At 41.7% G+C, this 22,687-nt stretch overlaps 1 protein-coding gene across 5 annotated transcripts in view; it reads left to right on the forward strand.

The window, feature by feature from the left end:
* RhoGAP71E (Rho GTPase activating protein at 71E) overlaps positions 1–22,687 on the forward strand; it is a 71,325-nt gene that overhangs the window by 2,160 nt on the left and 46,478 nt on the right. The window contains exon 2 of one of the 5 annotated variants that reach the window (XM_086981641.1): positions 457–626. The exons of 2 other annotated variants lie outside the window; for them this stretch is intronic. In XM_086981641.1, coding sequence (XP_086837767.1) covers positions 574–626 — 53 coding nt within the window. In that variant the 5' untranslated portion in view covers positions 457–573. Of the gene's footprint in view, positions 1–456; positions 627–15,356; positions 15,500–18,660; positions 18,696–22,687 lie in introns of those variants that run through there. 2 more of the 5 variants (XM_022792149.2, XM_086981642.1) reach the window with 2 other exon arrangements.

Consider the following 22,687-nt stretch of genomic DNA (forward strand, 5'->3'; position numbering starts at 1 on the left):
ACTTCAGCGACGGCTTTTTGACCTTCTGAAAATATATGCTGTACATTCTTTCTAGGTCGCAATCAATGTGATGCTCCGAAATATCCTTTTTATAACGTACGGTAGAATGATTCTTTTTTCAAGAGCGACCCGCTTTGTTCGCCAGGCAGGATTGTGCATGAATACATGGACACTTTTTTTTGGAATCGAGTATAAATGGTCTCTTATTTTACAACAATAGCGATGGGCCACAACATGTAGAAGTTAGCAGTGAAAACAAAAACAGAACCAGGTCGAACCATTGCAATCGGACATGTAAAACACACATGCTGCATTGGTTCTAGTGCATGACAATTTAAACAGAGACGGAAAGAGACCATTACGACATGAAATCTTTTCAACTTACAGTGCGGTAGATAATTTACATTACGAGACAACTATTTTACAGTTGTAAATCTTTATTTTTGTTGTTATCAGGTTACCCAGGCTTACGCGCAACGTCTTAGTTAACGATGATGGTTCAACGCTCTTCGAATTGGTTGATATCTGAGAGCATCGACATGCGATATGTCGTTTCTCGTCCACATTTGATTCATGCGCTTAACTCATGACATGAGTTATCTTAAAAAATTAGAGTGGCTGACTCGGTCGGTATCAATACATTATATCCAATATTGTGACCTATTTTCAATATTGTATAATTTTACGATTTTCTAATTTACTGGGCGCCTTCTGTTTTGGCCGCTTCTGTTTTTGTTTGTAACTTTTGAATGATAAGCATTTAAACGATGTACTTATTACGATGAAGTGCAATATAGATGGCACTTGTTATAAAAAAAAGAAAAAACTAATTGTAAGCGAACAGGATTCATAGCTAGAAGAAACATTCATACCTGACAGTCGTCATGGCTAATCGCATCGCTCATTCAGCCATCATCTATTGTTGGCAAAATATTGACTATAGTGTACCATCCTTTAGTGCTCTTTGAGTTACTTGAGTGATTATTATCATTATTAGTTGATATCTTTTAATTTCACCTACATAGTGTTGTTTGTATGCAATTGTCTGGTCCGCTGGTGCCACCCACGCCACGAAAGTTTAACAATATTACCAATTTCGGGTCCTAAATTTCAAAAAGCGTTGCTTGTTCTATATGTTTATATGATAAATATCGATATTTTTTGTGCTCATGAACTAGAGGTACCTATCATACGAATCTGTTCGGGTCTCTCAAAAATTATTGCGCGAAATAATTGAAATTATAATTTCATGAAGTTGTCCGTTACCGTTTGTCATTCCTGTAGGTTGCGCCTGTCTACCCTTCCCGCTGCGTTTTGAAAACAATATTGCCATCTTTTTCCCCTCGTTTTTCTGTATATCTTCCTTTCCTTCTCATTTCTCACCCTTGACCGGTTCCCATAGCCAACTTTTAGTGGGCACCGCTTACCTCGACATTCGCCGTCACCACCGTCTCTGGCCTTAAGTTCACCTTTGGGCACTGTCTTTGACACAGGCAAATTCTCCGGTCAATTGATGCAGTTGTTATTATTTTCAGTTCAGTTGTTTTAGTTCGTTGTCAGGTCAGGCCCATTCAGTTATTATCCGTGTTACGTCTTGTCAGCATAATTCTTTTTAGGTTTTCGAGCTATCAATACCTGATCGATCCCCTTCGCCTTTACTTCTGAAAGACATCCTTCTACCTGTGGTTTTTTTCCACATTTGGTTAGTGAGGAAGCTTAAAAAATGCCTGCTCTGTGCACTTTATAAGCAATCTTTGCCCTTTATTTCGCCTTTGGACTATTCCCTGGCCAAGTTTGGGCCATGGTGCGTATGCCGTAACGATGCGCGAAATGGCAACATTCTTAAAAAGAAGCACACGACTGCAGGTAGCCATCATGGTAAGAGTTGTTTTCTTTTATATTTTTAAGTTGTGATAAAAGCCGTCGGGATTTCAATAAGCTAAAACAAACAGATGACTATTTTTGTTTGATTTTTGATTCCGTTTGCCTAACCAGTCACATGGATTGATCCACCACTAAGCTGGATAGTTCCACTACTCGTGTTACGCTATGTATTGTATATCGAGATTATCGTTCTATACGACAATTACGTTTTGATTTGATACGCCAGTAACAATAAACACGATTTAACTGGTGGAAGTAATCCAATCATCGAACATTCTGTAAAAAATCTCAGCGAAAGTAAAACAGGCATTGTCAAAAACCGTCCACGATGAAGAAGTAAACAGCATGAGCTGGTTGGTCAAAGAAGCCTGTGAAAACTGTGCTTGAAAAGCCTGATCATGTGAAGCGCGGTGTTTGATGACACACACGTATTGAGATTTTCTGTAGCATAGAAACATGTCAAAATATGAAATACGGCAGAGAAAATACTGAATCGTAAGCTTTAGCTAATATCTGGCTTTTATCTTTACCTATAAAAATGCTATTCGAAATCATACTCTGAAATGGTATAGTCACAGTTTATTCGAATAGTCCGTTTTCTAAACCTACGATAAATGTAAAAAGGCATCGATTTATCGACGACTGACCAACAGCGATTTACTGTGTTCCCTTCTCTCACCCCAAAGAGTTTCTCCTTTACCCGTTCCATCCAATAGCACGCATTGCGATTAGATGCGCCTGCATCAGCGTGCACTGATAGTCTTAGCTGAGTCGCGATTGCTGTGTGCTTGCTATTAGGAGCAGTCATCCACAGTCTATCATGGACAATCGCTCTGAGCCTCGAGACCGTCGAGTTACGCACCGCTAATGAACTGTTTTAGACGTATGTTAGTTTTTCCACCTTCGTCATTGCCGTCCTTCCCGTCATCATCGAATTTGTCGTTTGTTTCTCAGCATGTACACAGACGTCATCGTCAACATCATCGTTATGATTCCGTTCGTGATGATCATCATCTAATTAGGTCTCATGCAAAATATTTATTTTTACTTCTACAGCGACTACCTTACTCTGGCTCGATGAACAAAATGGATGAACAATGCGCATAAGGGACACGATTTCGCGTCCAGTGTCGCGTTTAGCCGGCCTTCTTGCACAGCTCCTCAAACTCGCTGGCGCGGCTGGTTTTGTTCAGTACTGAGTGCGTACTGTGACCGGGCTTCTTGAAGCGCCCGAAACCCGCGCTCGACCACACAAATGGTTCGCATCTCTTTCTCGACTGGCATTAACCTACTGGCCACAGTATCCGCCATCGCAGTGCTACCGCTTGAGTTTATTGTCTATTGAAAAAGAGGCTGTTGTTTTTTATTTGGTTATGGCTCTTCATAGCGTGTCTTCATCTGACACACACTATCTCGTGCTCTCGCACTGGACCTCGATTTTTCCTCTCATAGTAAACGGACACTTCAGCGCTGTAGCGGGTAGCGCCCACGTCTTTTAGGGTATACTGTGATATTTTTCTTAGTTCTGACCGTCTTAAAGTAGTTGCCCTTGATGATCAGTTGTGAGCGCTGTTCTACCGCGAGCCAACAGTGTCAATCTGTTGTCAACAAAATAGCTATTGTCATTGGTAAACGTAATGATGCGTTTTTTTCGTGGAAAAGTGAAAATAACAAAAGGAAATGACCTTTGTTTCACTATATAGCCTTCTTTGATCATTTAGTCTTCCCTACGTTTAAAAGTTATTGTCGTCGTCATCATCATCATTAGCGTTACATCAGTGCTATAGCTGTCAGCGACCGTTGATCACGACGACAAGGAACAGCGAGCAATCCATTCTAACCTGGGGAATATTATGGGCCGTTGGCAGGCCATAGCACTCGTACACATACATACACATACGCGCACAAACTAGAGTAGAAAAAATGAGACAAAAAGAAAAATGCACTAGACGCCATTTGCGCTACTGACATCGGCCCGGTGCGACCGCCTGATACATTTACTAGTAGTTCTCTGTTGTGGGTTGGTGAATTGAATGGCAGAGCGAAACGTTGTGTAACAGTACCGCTTACGTATAGGTATCCATAGAATAACGTTAACGATATGCAATACAATGTAATATTTTTCATGTGGCTTCCGTCTGGACCCTCAACGTTAGTGAGCGAAAGCAACAACATATGAGGACCGGATGTTTCGACCAACAACAACGAATTGTACAAATAACCCTTTTTACAGCAAAGAGCAATTCTACCGTCTAAGATGCGGCGGATACTAGTGTAAATACGCTGCTTGGAGGAACTGACTTCCCAAATAGGTGGGCAAACAAAACGCCGCCAACAATATAAATAAATAATTATGATACTGAGTGCTAGACCTTTCGTGAGAAGGCTTAGACTACTGCGATAGCAAGTGAACTTAACAAGCGAACTAAGGAGAGCAGAAGGAAAGGTGATATTGGTTGACCTGGCGGCGCCTGAGGGCGACAGCTCTTTTCGATTTATTAGAAAAGAACAACATGGGACTGCAGCGGGTGTTTGGCTGTTCCATTAACAACATAAGCCTCAAGAATAACCAAATTGAAACAATGATTTGAAAAAAGCAGATAGCTATATTTTTAGAACATTTTCTAGTTGTTTTGTCTTGACGGATCTCTACGGATGCTTTCACTAACGGATCACATGAGATATGGATGGTATCTATAAATTATCGTAGGCGGTTAGATAATTTGATTGTAGCTTAAGCAGTTGAACTATACCTGAACCGGTGGATACAAGAGATCTTGCTGCACGAATATGCAGCAAGATCGCTTGTATCCATGAGTGGTGTAGCATGAGCGATATCGCTCATGTTTTCATCACTATTATTATAATAACTATTACGCCATAACCTCTAATGGCATGGCTAGTTTCGTTAAGCAGAAACAGTAACACGCCGCAGAATTATTCGAGGAAACAACTAAACGCGAGGTATCGCAGTGTTAGTTCTTAAGTAAAGAACCAAGCAACGACTGTGCATCCTCGCGTGTGCTTGCTATAACAGTAATATTGGTGTTATTGCCCCAGCATTCGACAGCACAGAGGCCCCCAATAAGGTCAGCCCTCCACGATCTCTATTGACTTGGCTCCTCTCAGACCGGGCGGTAATGTCGGTTCCATTGTACTCTAGGCACACCGCGTCGAGTACTCCACTGTGGAACCCATTTGGCTGAGCAACGGGGACACCCAACGCTGGCCTTGGAGCAATCCGCGCGCTTAACAAGACCCAGTGAGCAGGCTCAAGCAATCAGATGACCACATTCCCGGTTCAGACAAGCGACTACAACAATTCCGCAGTTAGCAGGGGCCTCCGTCCTATTGTTATGCATGACCAAAGTACTCCATCGTCGTTTTCGTTAACAGCGGCGGGGGGAGGGGGAGCACGGCAGCGTGCCTTAAAGACACGCCTTTACAAAGTTTCGCCTAAAGAAATATTGTCATTTATTATGTTGTCAGGAACAACGACCACATTGCTACCATTCGGTGCTGCTTATAGGTGTTCAGCAGTTGTTGATATTTGCCTCTTGGGAACAGCAACATATTACACTACATGTATTTACCGACACGATCTACAAATCACCCTGATACTAATTTCGTACATTGTTGGAAAGCTGTGCTCCAGCGCCCGCTGAAAACTGTTCATCTCGTTAAAACGAATATTTGCGCGGATATTATTCACATGTCGATTACGCCTGAAGAAAAGATTGGTGATATTTTTGGCTGAAACTCGTGAATATGTTTCTGTTAGACTTTGTCTAAGTCTGAGTGATTGATGCATTTAAATAAAACGTTCACATAAAGTCCAGCCGCTAGTCGGGGTCTAAAAATATCCCACGGTACTGACGTTATGGCAGAATAGAATATCGCTGTGTAAAATGTGTTTGAATCTTGTTTTTTCCTGATTTATCGCATTTTCCATTGCTCTTGCTGATGACAGCTATTCGAAACGTGTATGGCTTACATGTAAACGTTTAGGTCACCATTGGCCAACTAAAGCAGTTGCTTTCTGATTGTTCGTAGGCAGTAATTAAGTCGTTCAAATAGCAATGTTTTCATTGGCAAAGGTTGCCCATAAGTGTTATTTAGTGTTTTTTCTAAATTCTAAATGTTGTTATTCATTAGATCGTGTAGCTACAGTTTAACAGCAGAAGTTGATAGCACGACTAATAATTAATAATCGATAGGCACTTCATAACGTACCGACGCTGGAGCATTATTAAGCGGGCAATACCTGTAAAAGTCGTTAAACAAACAGTGGACAAGGCAATGGATTGAGACTGCTCCTCTCCTTTATGGTTACCGAATAGAGACATTTTCAAGAAACGTGTTATGTACACTTTGTGGTAGCGTTACATTGAATGGTTTTTGATACAATTTTTTGTTTAGGAGATTTTCTACCGTTTTCCGACAGCGCTGTTCGCCGACCGTTTCTATTCGTTGTTATGAGGATGTTTTTTGCTTTTCACGTTTGTCACAGTCGTTCTGAGGGGCTGATTGATTGTGTGCAGATGATATCACTGGTTTTGCTACTAGTGCCAACAGTTCACGCGTGCGCGCATGTCGGTACGTATCTGCCTAGGTAATTGTTGAAGGCATTGGCTACCGAACGCAACATGAACGGCTTTCAATGTCGCTGGCAGGCGGCAATTGTGTGACGCAAATAAAAAAAATACATCTTTAAAAAAACATGACGCCAGCTCTGTGCTTCGTTTGATCAGATTCTAAGAAAAATGTCACGAACAGAATTGTCAAGCTATTATACCAAGCTTAATAATTGATGTCGATTGTCGGTTTGTTACACCGTGAGCGTCCGTCGAAGTCTTCGTCGTTTTTTTGCAGCAAAGAAAAACAACTACAGCATGTAATGTATTGCTTGGTACTAAAGGTAAAAACAAATTATTCTACTTGCGTAGCTTCTGTTGTTACTATTTGTCATTTATGTGCAAAGGAGTCGCTGCTGATCCGGAATGAAGCTTATTTTTGTTGTGAAGCACCGAGTGCAACGTCATTTCGAAGTAATGATAAGTGCATTCTGGATTGCACCCAGATCACTGTGCATCACCTGCACGCAGACTTTACATAATAGCAATAGCAATAACAATAGATCGTACGAATTTTTGTAACGTTATATCACTACTGCAAAAAAATCTTCCACTTATGTAACGGAATTGCAACGAAAAGATTTATAACGGTATTCAAAAAACACATCTATTCAACAAGACGATATGATGAGCCTTCGATCTCCACAATGGCGATATAGAGTGATGGACGGCCTATCATACAATACCAAAACGGTGTCAAGGCGACCATACCTACACAGACAAATGCGTAATGGGCTCATACATAGTGACATTGGTCTGAGGCTGACCCACGATTTGGATCCAAAAAGGATCAACCATGGTTGTCTCCATATGTATAATACTACTATTACTCTTGTACATGCTTACACATATACGCTTCGATATGTCCTCGTACGATGGTGATCGACATCGATATGGAGAGTGATAGAAGAGCCGCGATGGCAGTCTCTCTGAGCGTATCTCTCACACGACACATGTGCCCACGTTACATCATTGCCTTTGGCAGCTGTAGCTACCGTTGCCGTTCGTCTACTTCACTTTGATACAGAGAATCAGTATGAGCGGGGTACTACGAGCATCTATCTACTATCATAATAGTGGCACAGGACGATGTTGCGAGCTATACAACAGAACGGATAAATCTGCGTTTATACACATACACATATATAAACACATACAGTTGCAGTATACAGATTACTCAGTTGGCACTGACGCGGCAATGGTCACGATGACGTCGACGAATGATGGCGCCGATCTGATGAATTGAGTGAAACGTGGACGAGCGCTGAACGCCCTCCCGTCAAGTGCATTCAACTCACGTTAAGTCACATCAGTAGAGCGGGTCAGAGCGCGTCGGCACTACCGCGAAGAGAATTGAATATCCATTGTGGTTTTAATGGAATAGAAGTAGCCGCATTGGCGGTTGGTAACGATCGCAGTCTATTGCTTTTTTCTTATTCTCAATATGTTAGAGTTGTTACCACAGTGACTGCTGGTGTGCTGGCAATGCTGATCCTTTTGAGGCTGGTGCTTGTGTCAGTGGCATAAGCTGGCAGCATTTGCTCGATGGTTCGACAATTGCCCACATTTTCATGCTGTTACCGCTTTCACCGCCGCCGTAGTCGTCGCTGAAACGTTTCGTTGCTGAAACGACTCTTCTTTACGGTCGCTGGAGAAGACGACGGAAGCGTCGTCTTTTACGACGAAACAGAGATTTGGAGCAGTGCGGCAATCACCAAGACGAACGACATCGACAGCATTACGAATGGCTGAGCGATACCAGAAGTAAATCCCTCTGTAGCGCAGGCTGATGGCAGCCGCCGATGGCGAACTTCACTTGTGGCCACTGCCACTCGGAACGGTAGTTAATAGACTAAAAATGATTAAACATAGCCCGAAATCGAACCTTAGTACAAAAGAAAAATGACGACAACGTTTCGCTAAACTGCTGCGGGACAAATGTTCGCTCACGTTTATTCTGCAGTTAGATCTCCTGCAGGATAAACGTGAGCGAAGACGAAGTGCAGAATAATAAGTATAGTAATAAGAATAATAGTGGAAATAAACTAGTCGAATTTGTACAGCTTCTGTCCGTTCCGAGGACATCCTTTTCATAATAAACTCGATAGATCCGGGGAATTTTGCTGATAATCAACGATCTAAGCTTAAGGGAAGAATCTGGAATCCATAACCGACGCTGTCTGTGCGAATACGTAACAGAACGAGACATGATGTTTTGTTATAGCTAGGATAAGGATAACGGCATAAACTTGCTGGTGGAGGATACGCAATCGTGTCATGACCAGTAACTTGATGTTCTTTCTATTTCGGCAACAACAAAACTGTTGTGGGAGAGTTGGAGGAACCGAATGATGTGACCCGAATATGCGCCAACAAAGTGTCCGCAGTGATACGCGGCTTCGGAAGATGAAATCGAGGGGGTATGAGTTGAATTATAATAAGTTTTTTCAGACTGGAAGTTGAGATGTAGTATGAACTTGATTGATCATGTCTTCGTCACCGGAAAAGTGTAGAAATCAAAGTAAGCTAATGGTGGCGGTGATGATGGAGACTATTTTGAATGCTATTTTGATTCCGTTAATTGGTAAAAGAACTTTCCTAGTTGTTGCAATTGTTAGAGCGCCATCTGCGAGCGAGCGAAGGACGCGGTGATGGTGTTTATGAATGAACACCTGGAACAGCTCGAGCAGTTCTTAATGCAACTATACTACAATAGAATAACGCCCGTACATTGAAACCATGCGGGTGATTTAGGTTGAACCATTCTAATAAAACGCCGCTCGACGCACGAACTTTGCCGCATTTCTTTTTGGTAATGTGTCTTTTGTTAATTTCCAATACGTTGCTGTAGCTACTGTAGTTGTTAAAAGAGGGCTAAATATGATTAACTGTTTTTGTGTTCGCGAGTGGGGCTGCTCGAATGAGGAATATACGTGGATACGTTAAATAATAGTAGTAGAACCATTGCTACGTGATATGGAACCGCACCACCTGTAACGCGTCTGGATGTTAGTATGCGGTTCTATTTGATAAAAGTTTTCTGCGCAAGCTGCTAGACCGCACGGCGGCCTATTAAATATGGGCGTTCCGACCACTCAAATTAAAGTGGTCTTGAATGAACAAATTCAAGAGTAATGTGAAGGAGATTCGTGGACCAAATCCAGCTGCAGGCGTCAGCCTTCCTCTTTGTCACTTAATTTTAACATTGCTTTAACCGAATTTGCTATATAACATGTATAATTTGATGCTATATGAAGAAAGAGTTAATTATTGTGTTGCTCTTTGCGTGTAGGCGGTTCAACAGTATTACAAAACGTAACCTTAGCAACTGTTTGTAATGGGTAACTGGTTAATGATAATTTTGTGTCCCGTTACTTTTGTCCGCGGTATTTTCCGCGAAACGTTGTTCTTGTTTTTCAGTTCTGGTTACACTGCTAAGGAAGAAGCGTTGGAGGTATCCATTCAGTTGTTTTTGTCCTCGAAGTAAAAACAGTCACGTTACTCTCCTACAATATTGTAACCGTTTGCTTTTGTTTTTGTGTCGCAGCTACGGCAAGCGTAGCGGTCTACTGTTCTTGTTAATCCTGGTTCTTCCTGCGGGGAATCGATTATGTGAGATGACTGCTTGTAGTCAGTATAAGGGAAATACGTACGTAGAGAGGTACTGATTGAAGGTGACAGTCTAATACATCCACTTTTATTCTACCATGCCTGTGTGAATCCTTGTGAAAAAATGACTTTTCTACATTTTTGTTAGTGTATAAATTGATCCTATTTGTTATTACATAAGCTCCTGGATACATTTGCGATTGTTACAAAATAATTAATTCGAGGCAGGCGTTGAACGCTCAATGGCAGTAACCCAATTTAAACTGTTTCCCTACGTCGCTTTATTGAAGCCCACTGTGCGTACGTGTGCTATCAGCTCAGGCGTGTTTGCTTTACAACACCTTTTTAAATCCGCTGACTACGTTGACTGTTATTATAGAGCTGCAAGATGTGATGCTGCCCGCAGCGACCCATCGTTTAACCGTTCCATTGCTTCCAATTGTCCACAAACCGATTACAAAGCGTAACAAAGTGATCGTCAACGAACAAGGCAGGTAAAGAGATGGCTAAGAAAAGGGATAGAAAGAAGAAAAAAAAGTCATAGAAATAGTTATCAGTTATTTGTGGCTGTTTGCCCCTCAGCATAGCCGGGCTATGGATACACAACGGCGAGATATTGTTCTTTTACGACAGTGCCGATGTGTCAGAGGCAGATAAGGAGGGGAGAGGCGGCGGCGGGGGGGTGTAGGGTGTAGGTAGCTTTGCTGCACAGGAGGCAACAACTGCCGCCGACACTCACAGATAAAAATAATCATTATAAGAACGGAGCAAGGAGAAGGAAAAAGTGCGTTATATGGCAGAGCTAGAGGCTGATTAAAGTTAGATGCGAGTAACTACTACTAATATAGTATAATAGCCGTTATTATGTAATTGTATGTATATGTGTGTGGCTTGTTTCAAAATGCTGAGCACAAACGTCGTTCAGCCATCGTCGCCGTCGAAGAGCGTAGTGGTGGTTGGGGAATTAGTCTTAGGAACAGTTCGTGGCGATTAGAGGGACTGCGTTCGTCATCATGGTGCGTTCCTCGCTCGTGCGAACAATATCTCAAGCATTTACATTATTACAATTATGATGGCTGTTTAAATCGCTTTAATCTTTACCGTACCTTATACACACTGGGTTGGAATGCTATAGCTTAGTATAGTCGTTCTGGACAGCGGTGACGCAAATGGTAAATAGTTCCAATTACGGCCGCTTCTGTGTGCGCAAATACAAGGAGCAAAATGCATCGTTGGTGTTCTTTCGATGGCTAAAGCGATGAGGATAAGCTTAGATAACAAAATAAAAAATTGGAAAGAAATTGCCCACAAAAATCGTTTATGTTGGATTTGGTTCCTCCTTATTGCCTCATTTCGTTTTTCGTATAGGGGTTCAGGAAGCCATAGAAGACAGGGAGGACGTAAACGAGAGTTCACGAGACGTTGATACTGATTTGTTTTTTTTTTTTTTTTGATGATTCAATTACATTGATAGGTAACATAGATATTCAAGACGGTCGAATAACAAAAGATCTAACAGTTTAAGCACCGACATGGCGATATTAGCTACTCAAGTTGCGATAAAACCGAACAGCTACAATGGCTCGCTATAACAAAACAAACAAAATTACACAGTTAAATTTGTCAGAAAATTAGAGTTGATCAGAGTAATAAAAAAGCACAACACATAGACATGCCAGAGGAATTTATCGTAAGGGCAAGGGAAACCAAAAACGGTGTCATTAAATTCCAGTCGAGTCGCAACGTGGTCCACACAGGGGTCGCAGTGCTACAAATGTTTTTTTCGGCAGTAAAACTGCACGAGCCGATGTATTCTAGAAGATGCATAACGTCGAACCCCGTGGATGACATCGAAGGAATGGATCATCGCGTAGCCGTCAGAAACGACCTAACCCGATTTGATCACCGGAGACAGTACGTTGAGTGAGCCATTTCCCAAAAACAGAATAAAATAGCAAGCGTTGGTAATCGTAGGTGTTCTCTTGCGACGTCGTCTTACTCACAGTTGTTGTTGCAGTTTGTGAGGCTTAAGTAAATGGAAGCAATGATTACAACAAGAATGACGGGTAAACTAAGCAACATTTGGAGATAAAAATGCATTAATACGACTGACAAACTTGCCTTCAACTGCACTATAGGACAGTGAATCGCAAACGGTGAATTCCGGTTAGAATGAGTTCAGCATCGCCAGCTGCCACTCAAAAGAGTAATGGCCAGAAACACATGGTGTTGGCCACCTGTAACAACAAAAATAAGCGAAACGGGAACGGCTGAACGAGGCTGAGGCGTCATTTATATCGTTAGATTCACATGATGGACATACGTTTCACAAATACATGTGGTTAATAGCGAACAAACAAACGAGACTTAAACAAAATGAAGTATAATGATACTCATTGCTTTATAAAAAATGTAGCGTACAATAACGAAAACAAAATTGAAAGAGAGGAAGACGAACATTATCAGATGTATAGCAGAAGATGCAGCAGCGACAATTTTCGACAAGGAAAAAGTATTATGAAAGCAACAACTAGTTTAGTAAACAAAAACGAGTCTAACATAAAAATTATTTTAATTGTTTTCAACAAGAATTATTGAGTTAACGACCAGAAGAGAAAAGCATTTTCTGCTTCGCTCAAAGGTAAATCGTTGCCAGCAATTGGTTGATGGAGCGTATTACACGCTATTCCAGACTTCAGCAGTGTGGGTTTTGATGCGAGTTTTATCAGAAAGGTTGATTTTTTCAGCAGCAGCTGTGCGATAGTTGATCGCCTATTTATTGTGATACGAGTACTGTGCAGGGAAAATTATGGTTTTTTAATGTTGTATTGTCATCATGAAAGTCAACCAGCTCATATCAGTGGCAGGTCAATAGCGATGTAGGAGTACGACATTAATTCCATATGGTTGAGTAATGGCCGCACCGTGGTAGCGGCTATAGCCTATCGCAGATAGACAAGTGGAAGGGGCAAAGCGCCAAGGAAGGAAAAAAAAATCGCTGCCGGCTTGTGCACTGTACCATGCGTCACTGTACAGCTTTCATTTGATGACTGTGATCTTGATGACGCCCCTGGGGGCAGTGGTGAAGGTGCATTATATCGTAGATGATGCATAGGCAATGAATTAGGCCTTCTTGTTTATTCCAATGAAACACTTTACAGTTGGATCAACTGTAAAGCCTATCGAATATATTTTAAATGGCCTTGATATATCAAAGTTTGTATTTTCAAATGCGCGGACTTAATTATTAAAGAATAGTTATTTTAATGTGGCCAAAAGGCTTCATTCATTATGGCACCTGCAGGCTCAACTAGTGAAAGATAGCTTTTGGTCTCGGGAAGTCAGGTAGTGAGCCTGGACGGTGCGTTTGCTGCAGCGTACAGACATTGTTGTTTGTAATGAATGCGATATTTTACAATCACTGCCTGTTGACATGAGGAAATCAATAGTGTTCCCAAAGCACATAGTGAACAAATAAATCACGTACAAATGAAATTTTAATGTGGTTTTAGTCACCATTTCTGTCGTTTATGAAAGAGTGTGCAACGCTAACCTATAAGAGCGCTAGGGCATTACTGTGTCCTTTTTATACACTCTGGCAACACGCTCCGCAGCAAGTAAATTACGTGTGACTCACGGGACTTTACATCTACCCGTTTTCCACTGTAGGCCAAATCAAAGCAGCGCATTACTATTGTCTCTTGCATCGTATGGTGACTGTAGTCAACACAATCTTAATTCGATCTAGGCACGATGCTTGCCCATGTCTCCGAGTTTATTCTTTACGGCTGCCATGTCGTTTCGTATATACATGACAAGCGAACCTCTGGATATCGATGGAAGTAGTCTAATCGCCGAAGGTACCGATGCAAACATAACTTAATGTTCCATTGTTATTTAAAGCAACTGAAACAGTACACACTACTGACACCATTTTAAGTAAGTACGATACATTATCGTTGCTAGAATTAAAAAAAATAACAAGATAAAACAACAATAAAGAAGACCGAGATACTTAAGTGAAGGAATAAAGAAAACATTTTAGTAATGGTGATGATATGATGATTAATAGAAGCCGTACGAAGAGTAGAAACAAGGAAGTATTAGCCGTATGAATTAACAAATTCAGATAAGCTAAGCTAGTATGAGGCGCTGAGCTTCATGCTGATACAAGCGTAGGATAGGAATAAGGTCAAACTCGAATGGGCCCGGCAGAGTGGGTTGATCGACTGCAGTCGCATGCTAATAAATAGAGATTTGTGGCTGTTGTTGAGTGGCGTTTATCATTGATCGAATATTGCTTCAAGGTGATGTGTTCGTGCATTATATTTGTGCTATGAGACTTATCGTCAGCGTCGATATAACTACGTAAAACTGGGTTTGTTTCCGTTAACTGTGCACGTACTAACGTTAACGCTGTCGTAGAGTGTCCGGCAAACACTATGCCACCCGACTCCAATCTAGAAGTTAGTCGAACTAACCGTTTTCACATCGATGCCTTTCTGGGCATTTATTTCTGCCACATTTCGGCAATTAGCAGAGAAATTAATCAGTACATTTATAGTTTTTTTAGATACTTTGAACTTAGAATTTTTGTATTGTTATTACGACTGTTATCTTTGTTCTCCAACCGAGTCGCGTTTTACTAAACAATTAAATGAAGACGTCAGTTAATAAATTGTGTTCTAATAAACGTTCTAAATATTGTGTATATATTACCAATTCTCATTAACGCTAAACATGCATAAAATAGGAGAGCTCTGAAGATAACATTGAATCTAGCCATGATTTGATCCTACTCTGCAGCTCGATCACTCGGTGACCTAATCATAATAATAGCAATAATAATCAACTTGCAGCCATATCGCCGTAAATGTTTCGAGCTTTACGTCCAGCACTACCACTAGGCATTTCATCCGGTAGAACTTTATTGTCCGCCAAAATACAAAAGCAAAATGTTTACTGCCAAACCATGAGCTGGCTCTCGCTATATTCCTATGACTCTCCCCTATCTTGAATGACGCATATTAGATATTTATTCACAAGCCGAGCTTTTTCATTTACTTCCCCATTACATCTGATGTGTTTTCAGACACGAGTAACCGATTTTTCCACGACCGGTCGTTTTTTTTGCAAGGCTCTCATTTAACGCTACAGCATTCACCTGCCAAATGCCATCCCATGTCGAGCTGTTATAAGTTCCTGGTTTTGATATGGTTTCGTTTTTCTTCTTGTTATTGTATTCTGTTCATTTTGACGACAAGATGCCTTCCTTGACGTCGACAAAATGACCTTCGACGCTGTCTGGGTCGTCGTTCATCCCCGATAGTACCGATGTCAACAAAAGCCATACCAGCCAACCAAACTGAGCCGTAAGTGCTACCGTGTGTGTGCTGTGATCACGTATCGTATAAATGAAAAAGATTGTGCAGAATCAGTTATCGGTACAGCCGCCGCTGTCGCCGTTCCCTGGACGACGTCAGCCGATCGACACAGATGACTAGGTAAATGGGTTAACCCTGTTGTTCTCTAGCGGCGATGCATGTCCGCGTGTGTCTGTTGAGGTACCGCGTGTCTGTCGATTTGCCCGTTGAATAAGGACTCACGATTAAGACTCGAGCAAGCGAAGAGGAACTGTCGACTGTGTCTTTTTCGAGTAATATTACAAAGAACGATACCACCAACAACAAGCTAGTTCACATGATTAGATGTAGAATATGTACGTGTTGATGCCGTATGGTTGGACAGTGGGGCAGCATAGCGGGAGCTATAAAACTGGCAACAGTCTGTGACGCTTCGTTCTATAGAACCTGCTCGTGTAGAAGTTTGGTTCTCCGAAGTCGATCCGTGAAGTATTCTAGATGCCAGTTGTAATCAGGACGGGCAGTCTCAGTGTTCAAACGCTCCTTCAGCTTCTAAAGGCTTCTTCAGAGCAAGCGTCTCTAGATACGAACAAAAAGTGGCCTTGTTTGTTTCGAAGCATGAAAAGTATCGCTAGCATATGCGCTCAAGTAGCATGGATGCCTACGGAAAGCATAAAATGTTAGTTTCGTGGCAGTATAGAAAGCCCCGTTAAAATAAGGCTTCCACAAGCTAGAATTTATATGAATGTTCATTGATGTATGGCGCGGAGAAGGTGCAATACTTTGTAGGGGATGATCATAGCATGAATCAACCTCTGACACCCACCATATCTAAAAAAGCATCTTTTTCATTTTTTGATACACTAAATTACAGTATTGTTTAGTTTTATTTTTCGATCTGAATCATTGTGAATGGCGGTCGCCTGCAAATGTAATCCGCTATAAGCGAATTGGTTGCGGCGTAGTTGGTTTCCGATACGTGATCGAGGCCCAATCATAACCGTCGTCAATTGATCCACTTAAGTGGTGAACGAGTAAGAAGCGAAAGAGTTTGCACGCATCATCTGCCCCAATTAGTGTGTTATTTCATTAGTGAGTTTAACGTATGTCAACTGTGAGATAAACCACAAGTCCGTTGACTGCAGTAATTATCCTCAAATGAACTGAAACACCCTCAAATAAACTGATCCGGCGCGACCCGTTCTGCATTCTATAGCTGAATCTAGTAGGATATCTTTTTAGATTTTATAGATCTTCTATTCGGCCGGTATCTCCTTCACCTGTGTCACAATGTGGATGTTTTGCAGCAAGCAAGGTCACCAGCTTCCAGAATCAGGTATTTGCCCCTTCATTTAAAGCGCTTCTATCACATATTGAGTGTAGAAGTGTAGCCTGCGCATCCACACAGCGACTGTGCCTAGTAATTGAGAGCTATAGAGCAAATGCAGTAGAAATCTAATGGCAGATCGTGGTTTCACTTTCCCCCGGCTGATTATATACTGGATTTTGTTGAGCAGTGGCGCCCCGAGTGGGGTAAGCATATTTCCAAGAAAATTTCGTCTCGCCTTTTTGGCTTGGCATTGCTTTTGTCACTGTTTTGTTGTCGTATCCAGTAGCTGATGCCCTCGTAATCCACTCTAACCGCGTGCCTTTTCATGGTACCGGTCGTAATAGTAGAGTTAATAATTTACTCGCTTTAAGAAGGTTCGACTGAGATAAATCGATTTCGTTTACGATCTCACGCTCAAGGTGCAAACAGTAAAATTATTAAGATGGTTGTGGGCGCTGTGAATACTCCCAAAGGTCACTCCTCTATTCATTGCAGTTGCAGCTGGAGCACTAAACACTCCATCAGAATTTCGACCTTTGTCGAAGCTCATTGGAAGTCGGTGAAATGAGCAACATACACAGTCCATAGGCTGGCAACTTTTTTTTCAGATGATATTAATTTCAGATAATATCAAATGAAATAATAATAATAATAGATGTAGAAACCTTCAAAAATGAAGATTACCGAGATAGGAGTGGAGTGATTCGTGCATTAAACCAAAAAATGGCTGTTTTTATCAGGACCAATATATGGATCTAAAACGTAACAGCTTAACCTATTTTTACAATTGTTCTTTCTCATCGTTTAGTGTGGGATGCATTAGAGAGAGCGACCTAAATTTGTCTGGGCGCTGAACTGAACGATCCAGGGGATATCGACTTGCGCTGGAAGAAGTAGCTCTATAGTGTGAACCTCGTGTACAAAGGGTCATGAGTCTGTTGATGTGTAGAAACGTAAATGATACAGAGGCAATATGAGTTTGGATATGAAGGTCCGGCAAAGTGCTGCCAACATGCCAACGTTTGAGAGTCACATGTAAAGATTGCGAGCTATAGTTCAGTACCGCTATGGTGAGTAGTGGTTCGCCCAGCAGTTCAGTGGCAACGTCTACCCGTACTTGGGTCAAAGTGCGATTCACGCAATCGATACGTTTCTTCCATGCTGTGAATGCGGCCTGATCTGATGTAAATCCACCTTTAGCTCAGTACTAAAAACATATATTTCGATACTTGCTTCACACGATAATAAAAGTCGCCGCCTTAATTTAGTAGACCTAGAAAATATTATGTATTACGCGGTCTTGCGTACGTTAGTAAAGTGCAGTGCAAACCAGTCCGTAATCATTCTGGCAATCTTGCGAAGATGCCCAGCTTTCATAGAAGCCAATAGTTCCAGATTTGGTAAGTACAAACGTAAGTTTGTTCGCTAAGTTGCACATTACCTCATCTCTGCTTCGTCAACATCCGATAGATATAACAGCATCTTAATCGATTGAAGAGCGATCGCGCCGTCCCTGTATTTCTGCACGTGGAAGGCTGTACTGCGTAGCAGAATCTTTCAGTGGCCTCGAGTGTCGATAGTAAACAGAATGTTAATGTTGTGATTACGTCTGATAATTTCGCTTTAATGAAAATTTTTCAGACGTTAACAACTCTTCCACAGACGATGGCTGTAGAGAGTGACGCAGTTCAAGTGCCTCTTGATCCGAATATGCTTGTACAGAGAAACGGGTGCGTACGTTGTCGTTCTAGTAGTGAATTCGACAAGTGGTGGTACATCGTTACTCGATGCGTGAGACGTTCCTGGATATTGAAAATTTGGTGATGTCCGCCTAGGGACTACACTCAAGTTTATCATGCTATCATTATGTACGAGGTAATATTATGCAGTAGGTTTCGTAGCACCGCCCGTTTGTAAAAACATCTTATTGCTGATACCTTTAGCAAGTTGTTATCATAGCATAGCTAAACGTATCGTGTCTTTGTACGACTTTAACAAGATTCTACAAGAAGAAGCGTCGAAAAGTCCCCCATGTGGCTAGCGTGTAACCTATTGATGGCAATGCCAGTCTGAAATTCCTCATCACGTTTGTACTAGCTCCATGGTTTGTTCCTAAAATTGATTCCAGGTTTTTGTCGAAGGCGTTCCGTTCCCAGACTTCGAAGAAAGATGATGACAGCTTTTGAACGTAGTTAGACATGTTTAAACCATTCCCGTTGTTAAAGATAGATCTTAACCTCGTACTTGCGCTCCTACAGCATTTTGTGTACAATGATAGACTCTCTTGAATTAACAGAACAGAATTTAGACCGAAAGAAGTTGATCCTTTCAAGCATCTATTGGCAGGCGGAAACGTCTAAACATGATGGAGACACCGTTGAACTGCGTCCTGTTATCAATTCTCCATGTGTTTGTTATTGGTTAGACATGTTTAAGACTGGCGTGCTTTAAAAACTTAACGGCTAGTTGCCGCCGTTTGTTTATATTGATTGTTCATAGAATAAACTCGAAATAAATAAGAAGTACGCATGAGCGATGTAAAGGCATAAAAAGGCATATGCGCTTCAACCAGTAGCGGGCAGGTAGTAAAGATCGAGTAGTTTTGTTGGTTTTTCAGGAAAGCCTTCGCCTAACACTTCGATTTCAATCGACTCTTGCTTACATTTTCTTTTTGTGTATCCGCAGTAATTGGCTAAGCCGATAGGGCTCCTGGCGAGGTCGAGGCGCATGCAGACACAACAGTCATATCAATAATAAAAAGGCGACCAAAGTACGTTAACTTAATAGATAAAAATATTAACGACTATAGGCTGATCTATTATTCAACTGTTGTTTATGTTTGAAGCATGAAGACTCGTTTTCTGACTCAGGGTTTCAGCGTTAAGCCTTCGTCAGTTAACGACACACGTTTTATATAGTAGATATGGATAGTAGAATTTTCGGAGCAACTATTTCTCGCTCTGGCTGCTTCGCTGACCAGATTGTCATACCAAACCTCCCTGATCGTCGAGTTTGATCTCACTTTTGTGTGTGGCTAGCTTCGTCAACTGGAAAATGGAGAATTGATATTTTACGACCAAATTGTGTCTATTGCTGACTTAGAAGTTGATATGAACAGAGACGTGCGTATGTTCTATATTTAATATCCATTATTGTATTTTGGGCGGAACAAATGAGTGCTTCCTATATTCTATAATGCATATACCTAGAGGTATATAGTGGTTCCCTGATGGGTCGCCTGATTAAAAGGTGCTCATGACTATATCTGCTCTGTGTATGTCTGTGTACCGCTGTCATGGTAAATCGCATAAATGGCACCATTCAAGCTGACAGGCAAGTGTAATAAATATTCGGCTTGTTTTTTGTTGTTTCTTCTCACTTACAAGAGACAATACAACGGTCTAACGCAGCATCTTCTTTTTATGTTAGTACCTACCTACGATCTGTTCTAAGCTGCGCTCGAATCTGAGCAATGACGACAAAGCAATACGTCGCGAAGTTCATCTGCGTATCGATAAATCGCAAATTTTTCACCTCAGTCGACTGACCCGCTGCCTGTCTGTCGCTCTATCATACCTCACAGCATTTTTTTTATGTGCGCTGACTTGTTATTATAGCGCCAGATAGCGTTACAGTATTGTACCCATGCTGGTCGGTATTGTTTAGCTGACCCGCAGCTTATCGGAAGCAAATAGGAAAAATTTATCGCCGCTGCCCGACGAAGCCTGAATCCTTCTTACGCGACCTTACGGCGCCAGAACAACCAGCAATAATAACCTGGGTAATAATGAGAGATGTGGCTTCTGAGGCGAAGATATTCTCGATGGTACAAAAAGATCTGCACTATACATGTACTCGCTAGAAATTGATCCGTGGAAACAAATAATACTCTGATGGTAACCTGGCATCGAACGCCTATCCGTGTTCATGGCTTCCCCCGTTTCCCATTCTTTCAAGTCAGTCCCATCCAGGATTAGAAGTCATATGCCTCTGCAGCCAGTCGAGGCGTGTTGGCCTGAAGGTGCCAGATACAGGCTCTTTAGCGTCTGTACATGTGCATGCGTTTGTATCCAGGGTGCCTCGATGTGACAGGCTTTACCAGTCATTACATACGTCGTCTGTTTTAAATAAAGCGTATCGCTTGAGTAGAATGCAGACGAAGAGACCGGTTTTCGGTATCGCGCCTTGTATTGCCGTAAAAGTCAACGCTGTAGACTTCATTCACGCGACGCATGATCATGTCGCTGGCCGTGTGAGAGCGATGGCGCTGTAAAAGTCATTGCCCGAACAATGCGTTGTGGGGAATATCCGTTTGATCGGACCGGCACGTCGATGTGTAAGTAACGCTATGATACAGGGCACTATTGGAGTTAATCGAAGAAGGTTTTTTGTTTTCGATATAATGAATGCGCCCATACCTGCAGCATATGATTTTCGAATCTGGTATCCAATAGCTGCACGCTAACATGTGTATATCCATAGATGTCTGTTAATGTAACTTTGTTTTCGGAAACACTTAGAATTTGCCTCCCGTAACGGATTCTAAGCGAGTTGCCCAGGTAATTCTGTGGCCATATATGCTACGCGCAACCCTGCACGTCTGTGTGTTACTTTGAATTAAAACAATAAACTACTTAAATTCATTCTTCCCCAGAAGCTATCGACTCTGCTAGTGCACCAACATTATCACAGTGATGAAACGTGTTCGCCACAGATCTTCTGCGCGTTGCAGGAGGGACCTGCTCAGGCGCTAATTACGGACGACGAAGATTAGCGTACGCGTCTGGCAAAAACGCATATAGAAGCACGGTATGGACCGAGTTGGTGACGAGATCAACTGCGGGAAACGTTTTGTGAGACAATTATGCAACAGTATAGTCTAAGTAAAGTAGGGCGATTAAATCAGCTGATTTGGAATGAAGATATTCCGAAGCGACGATCTATTGTTCGAGATAGTACGAATCATACAGATGAATTATTGTATCATATTAAGGGATTGTTGGCAAAATACGTACACATGTATATATATATATATATATATATATAGACTAAAAATTTGTCTAAATTCCTGCTGAAACGTTGTCATATGCAGTTTGTATAGCGGCAGCTGGTATATGACAATGCATACTTTCTGGTTAGAACGAAGTGGCTTTTTAAATATCGTGTGCGGTTGTAAAATTTCACTATACATTTATCGTCTGCTGGTATACTCTAATGTTGTCCGACGTTGACAATCCTGATTTTTTTGTAGGCTGTCTTGTCTCGTTCGCTTATTCGATTTGCCTTATTGTGTCTCGACATCAGTGAGGCTGACATAATCGCGTCTATAAATGTGAAATATGTTGCTTCGAGTCTAGCGTCTGGTATTGCTGTTAGGCGTTCTATGAGACAGACGGCTGGCCCTCGCGAATTGAACCCGCGTTTGAACCTAAACCACAACCTATTCTCCATTATCCGCGAAGCTATCACGGGAAATGACAGGCTTATTTAACAACAATGTATCTCCTTTATAGATCGGCATGTACTCCACTTCTTTTTGATTTTATTACATATTTTTCTTGTGATGTTGTTCTGTGCATACCTTAGTATAGCCAGTGCTACCGCAACACTACAATTTGATCGCGTTTTTTTTTCCAACAACAGTTGTGACAGCTGTTTGACGCGAGCCGCTTATATCTGTACTACACTAGTGTTACAATGATTCGACGAGATGAAGAAGGCTGCTTTGCCCTGTCGACTCTATGGATAGCGAAGGTCCAACTGTATTGTCCTGGCCGTTGGCATACATAAAAAATGGCTCAAGTGCTGCAATCCGAAATACATCATATCTTTGTTGTCCTATTACTCCATCTGGCCTTCCTGTAGAA

Source organism: Varroa destructor, unplaced genomic scaffold, assembly GCF_002443255.2.
Source record: "Varroa destructor unplaced genomic scaffold, Vdes_3.0 BEIS01000002.1, whole genome shotgun sequence".
NCBI classification, from domain to species: domain Eukaryota; kingdom Metazoa; phylum Arthropoda; class Arachnida; order Mesostigmata; family Varroidae; genus Varroa; species Varroa destructor.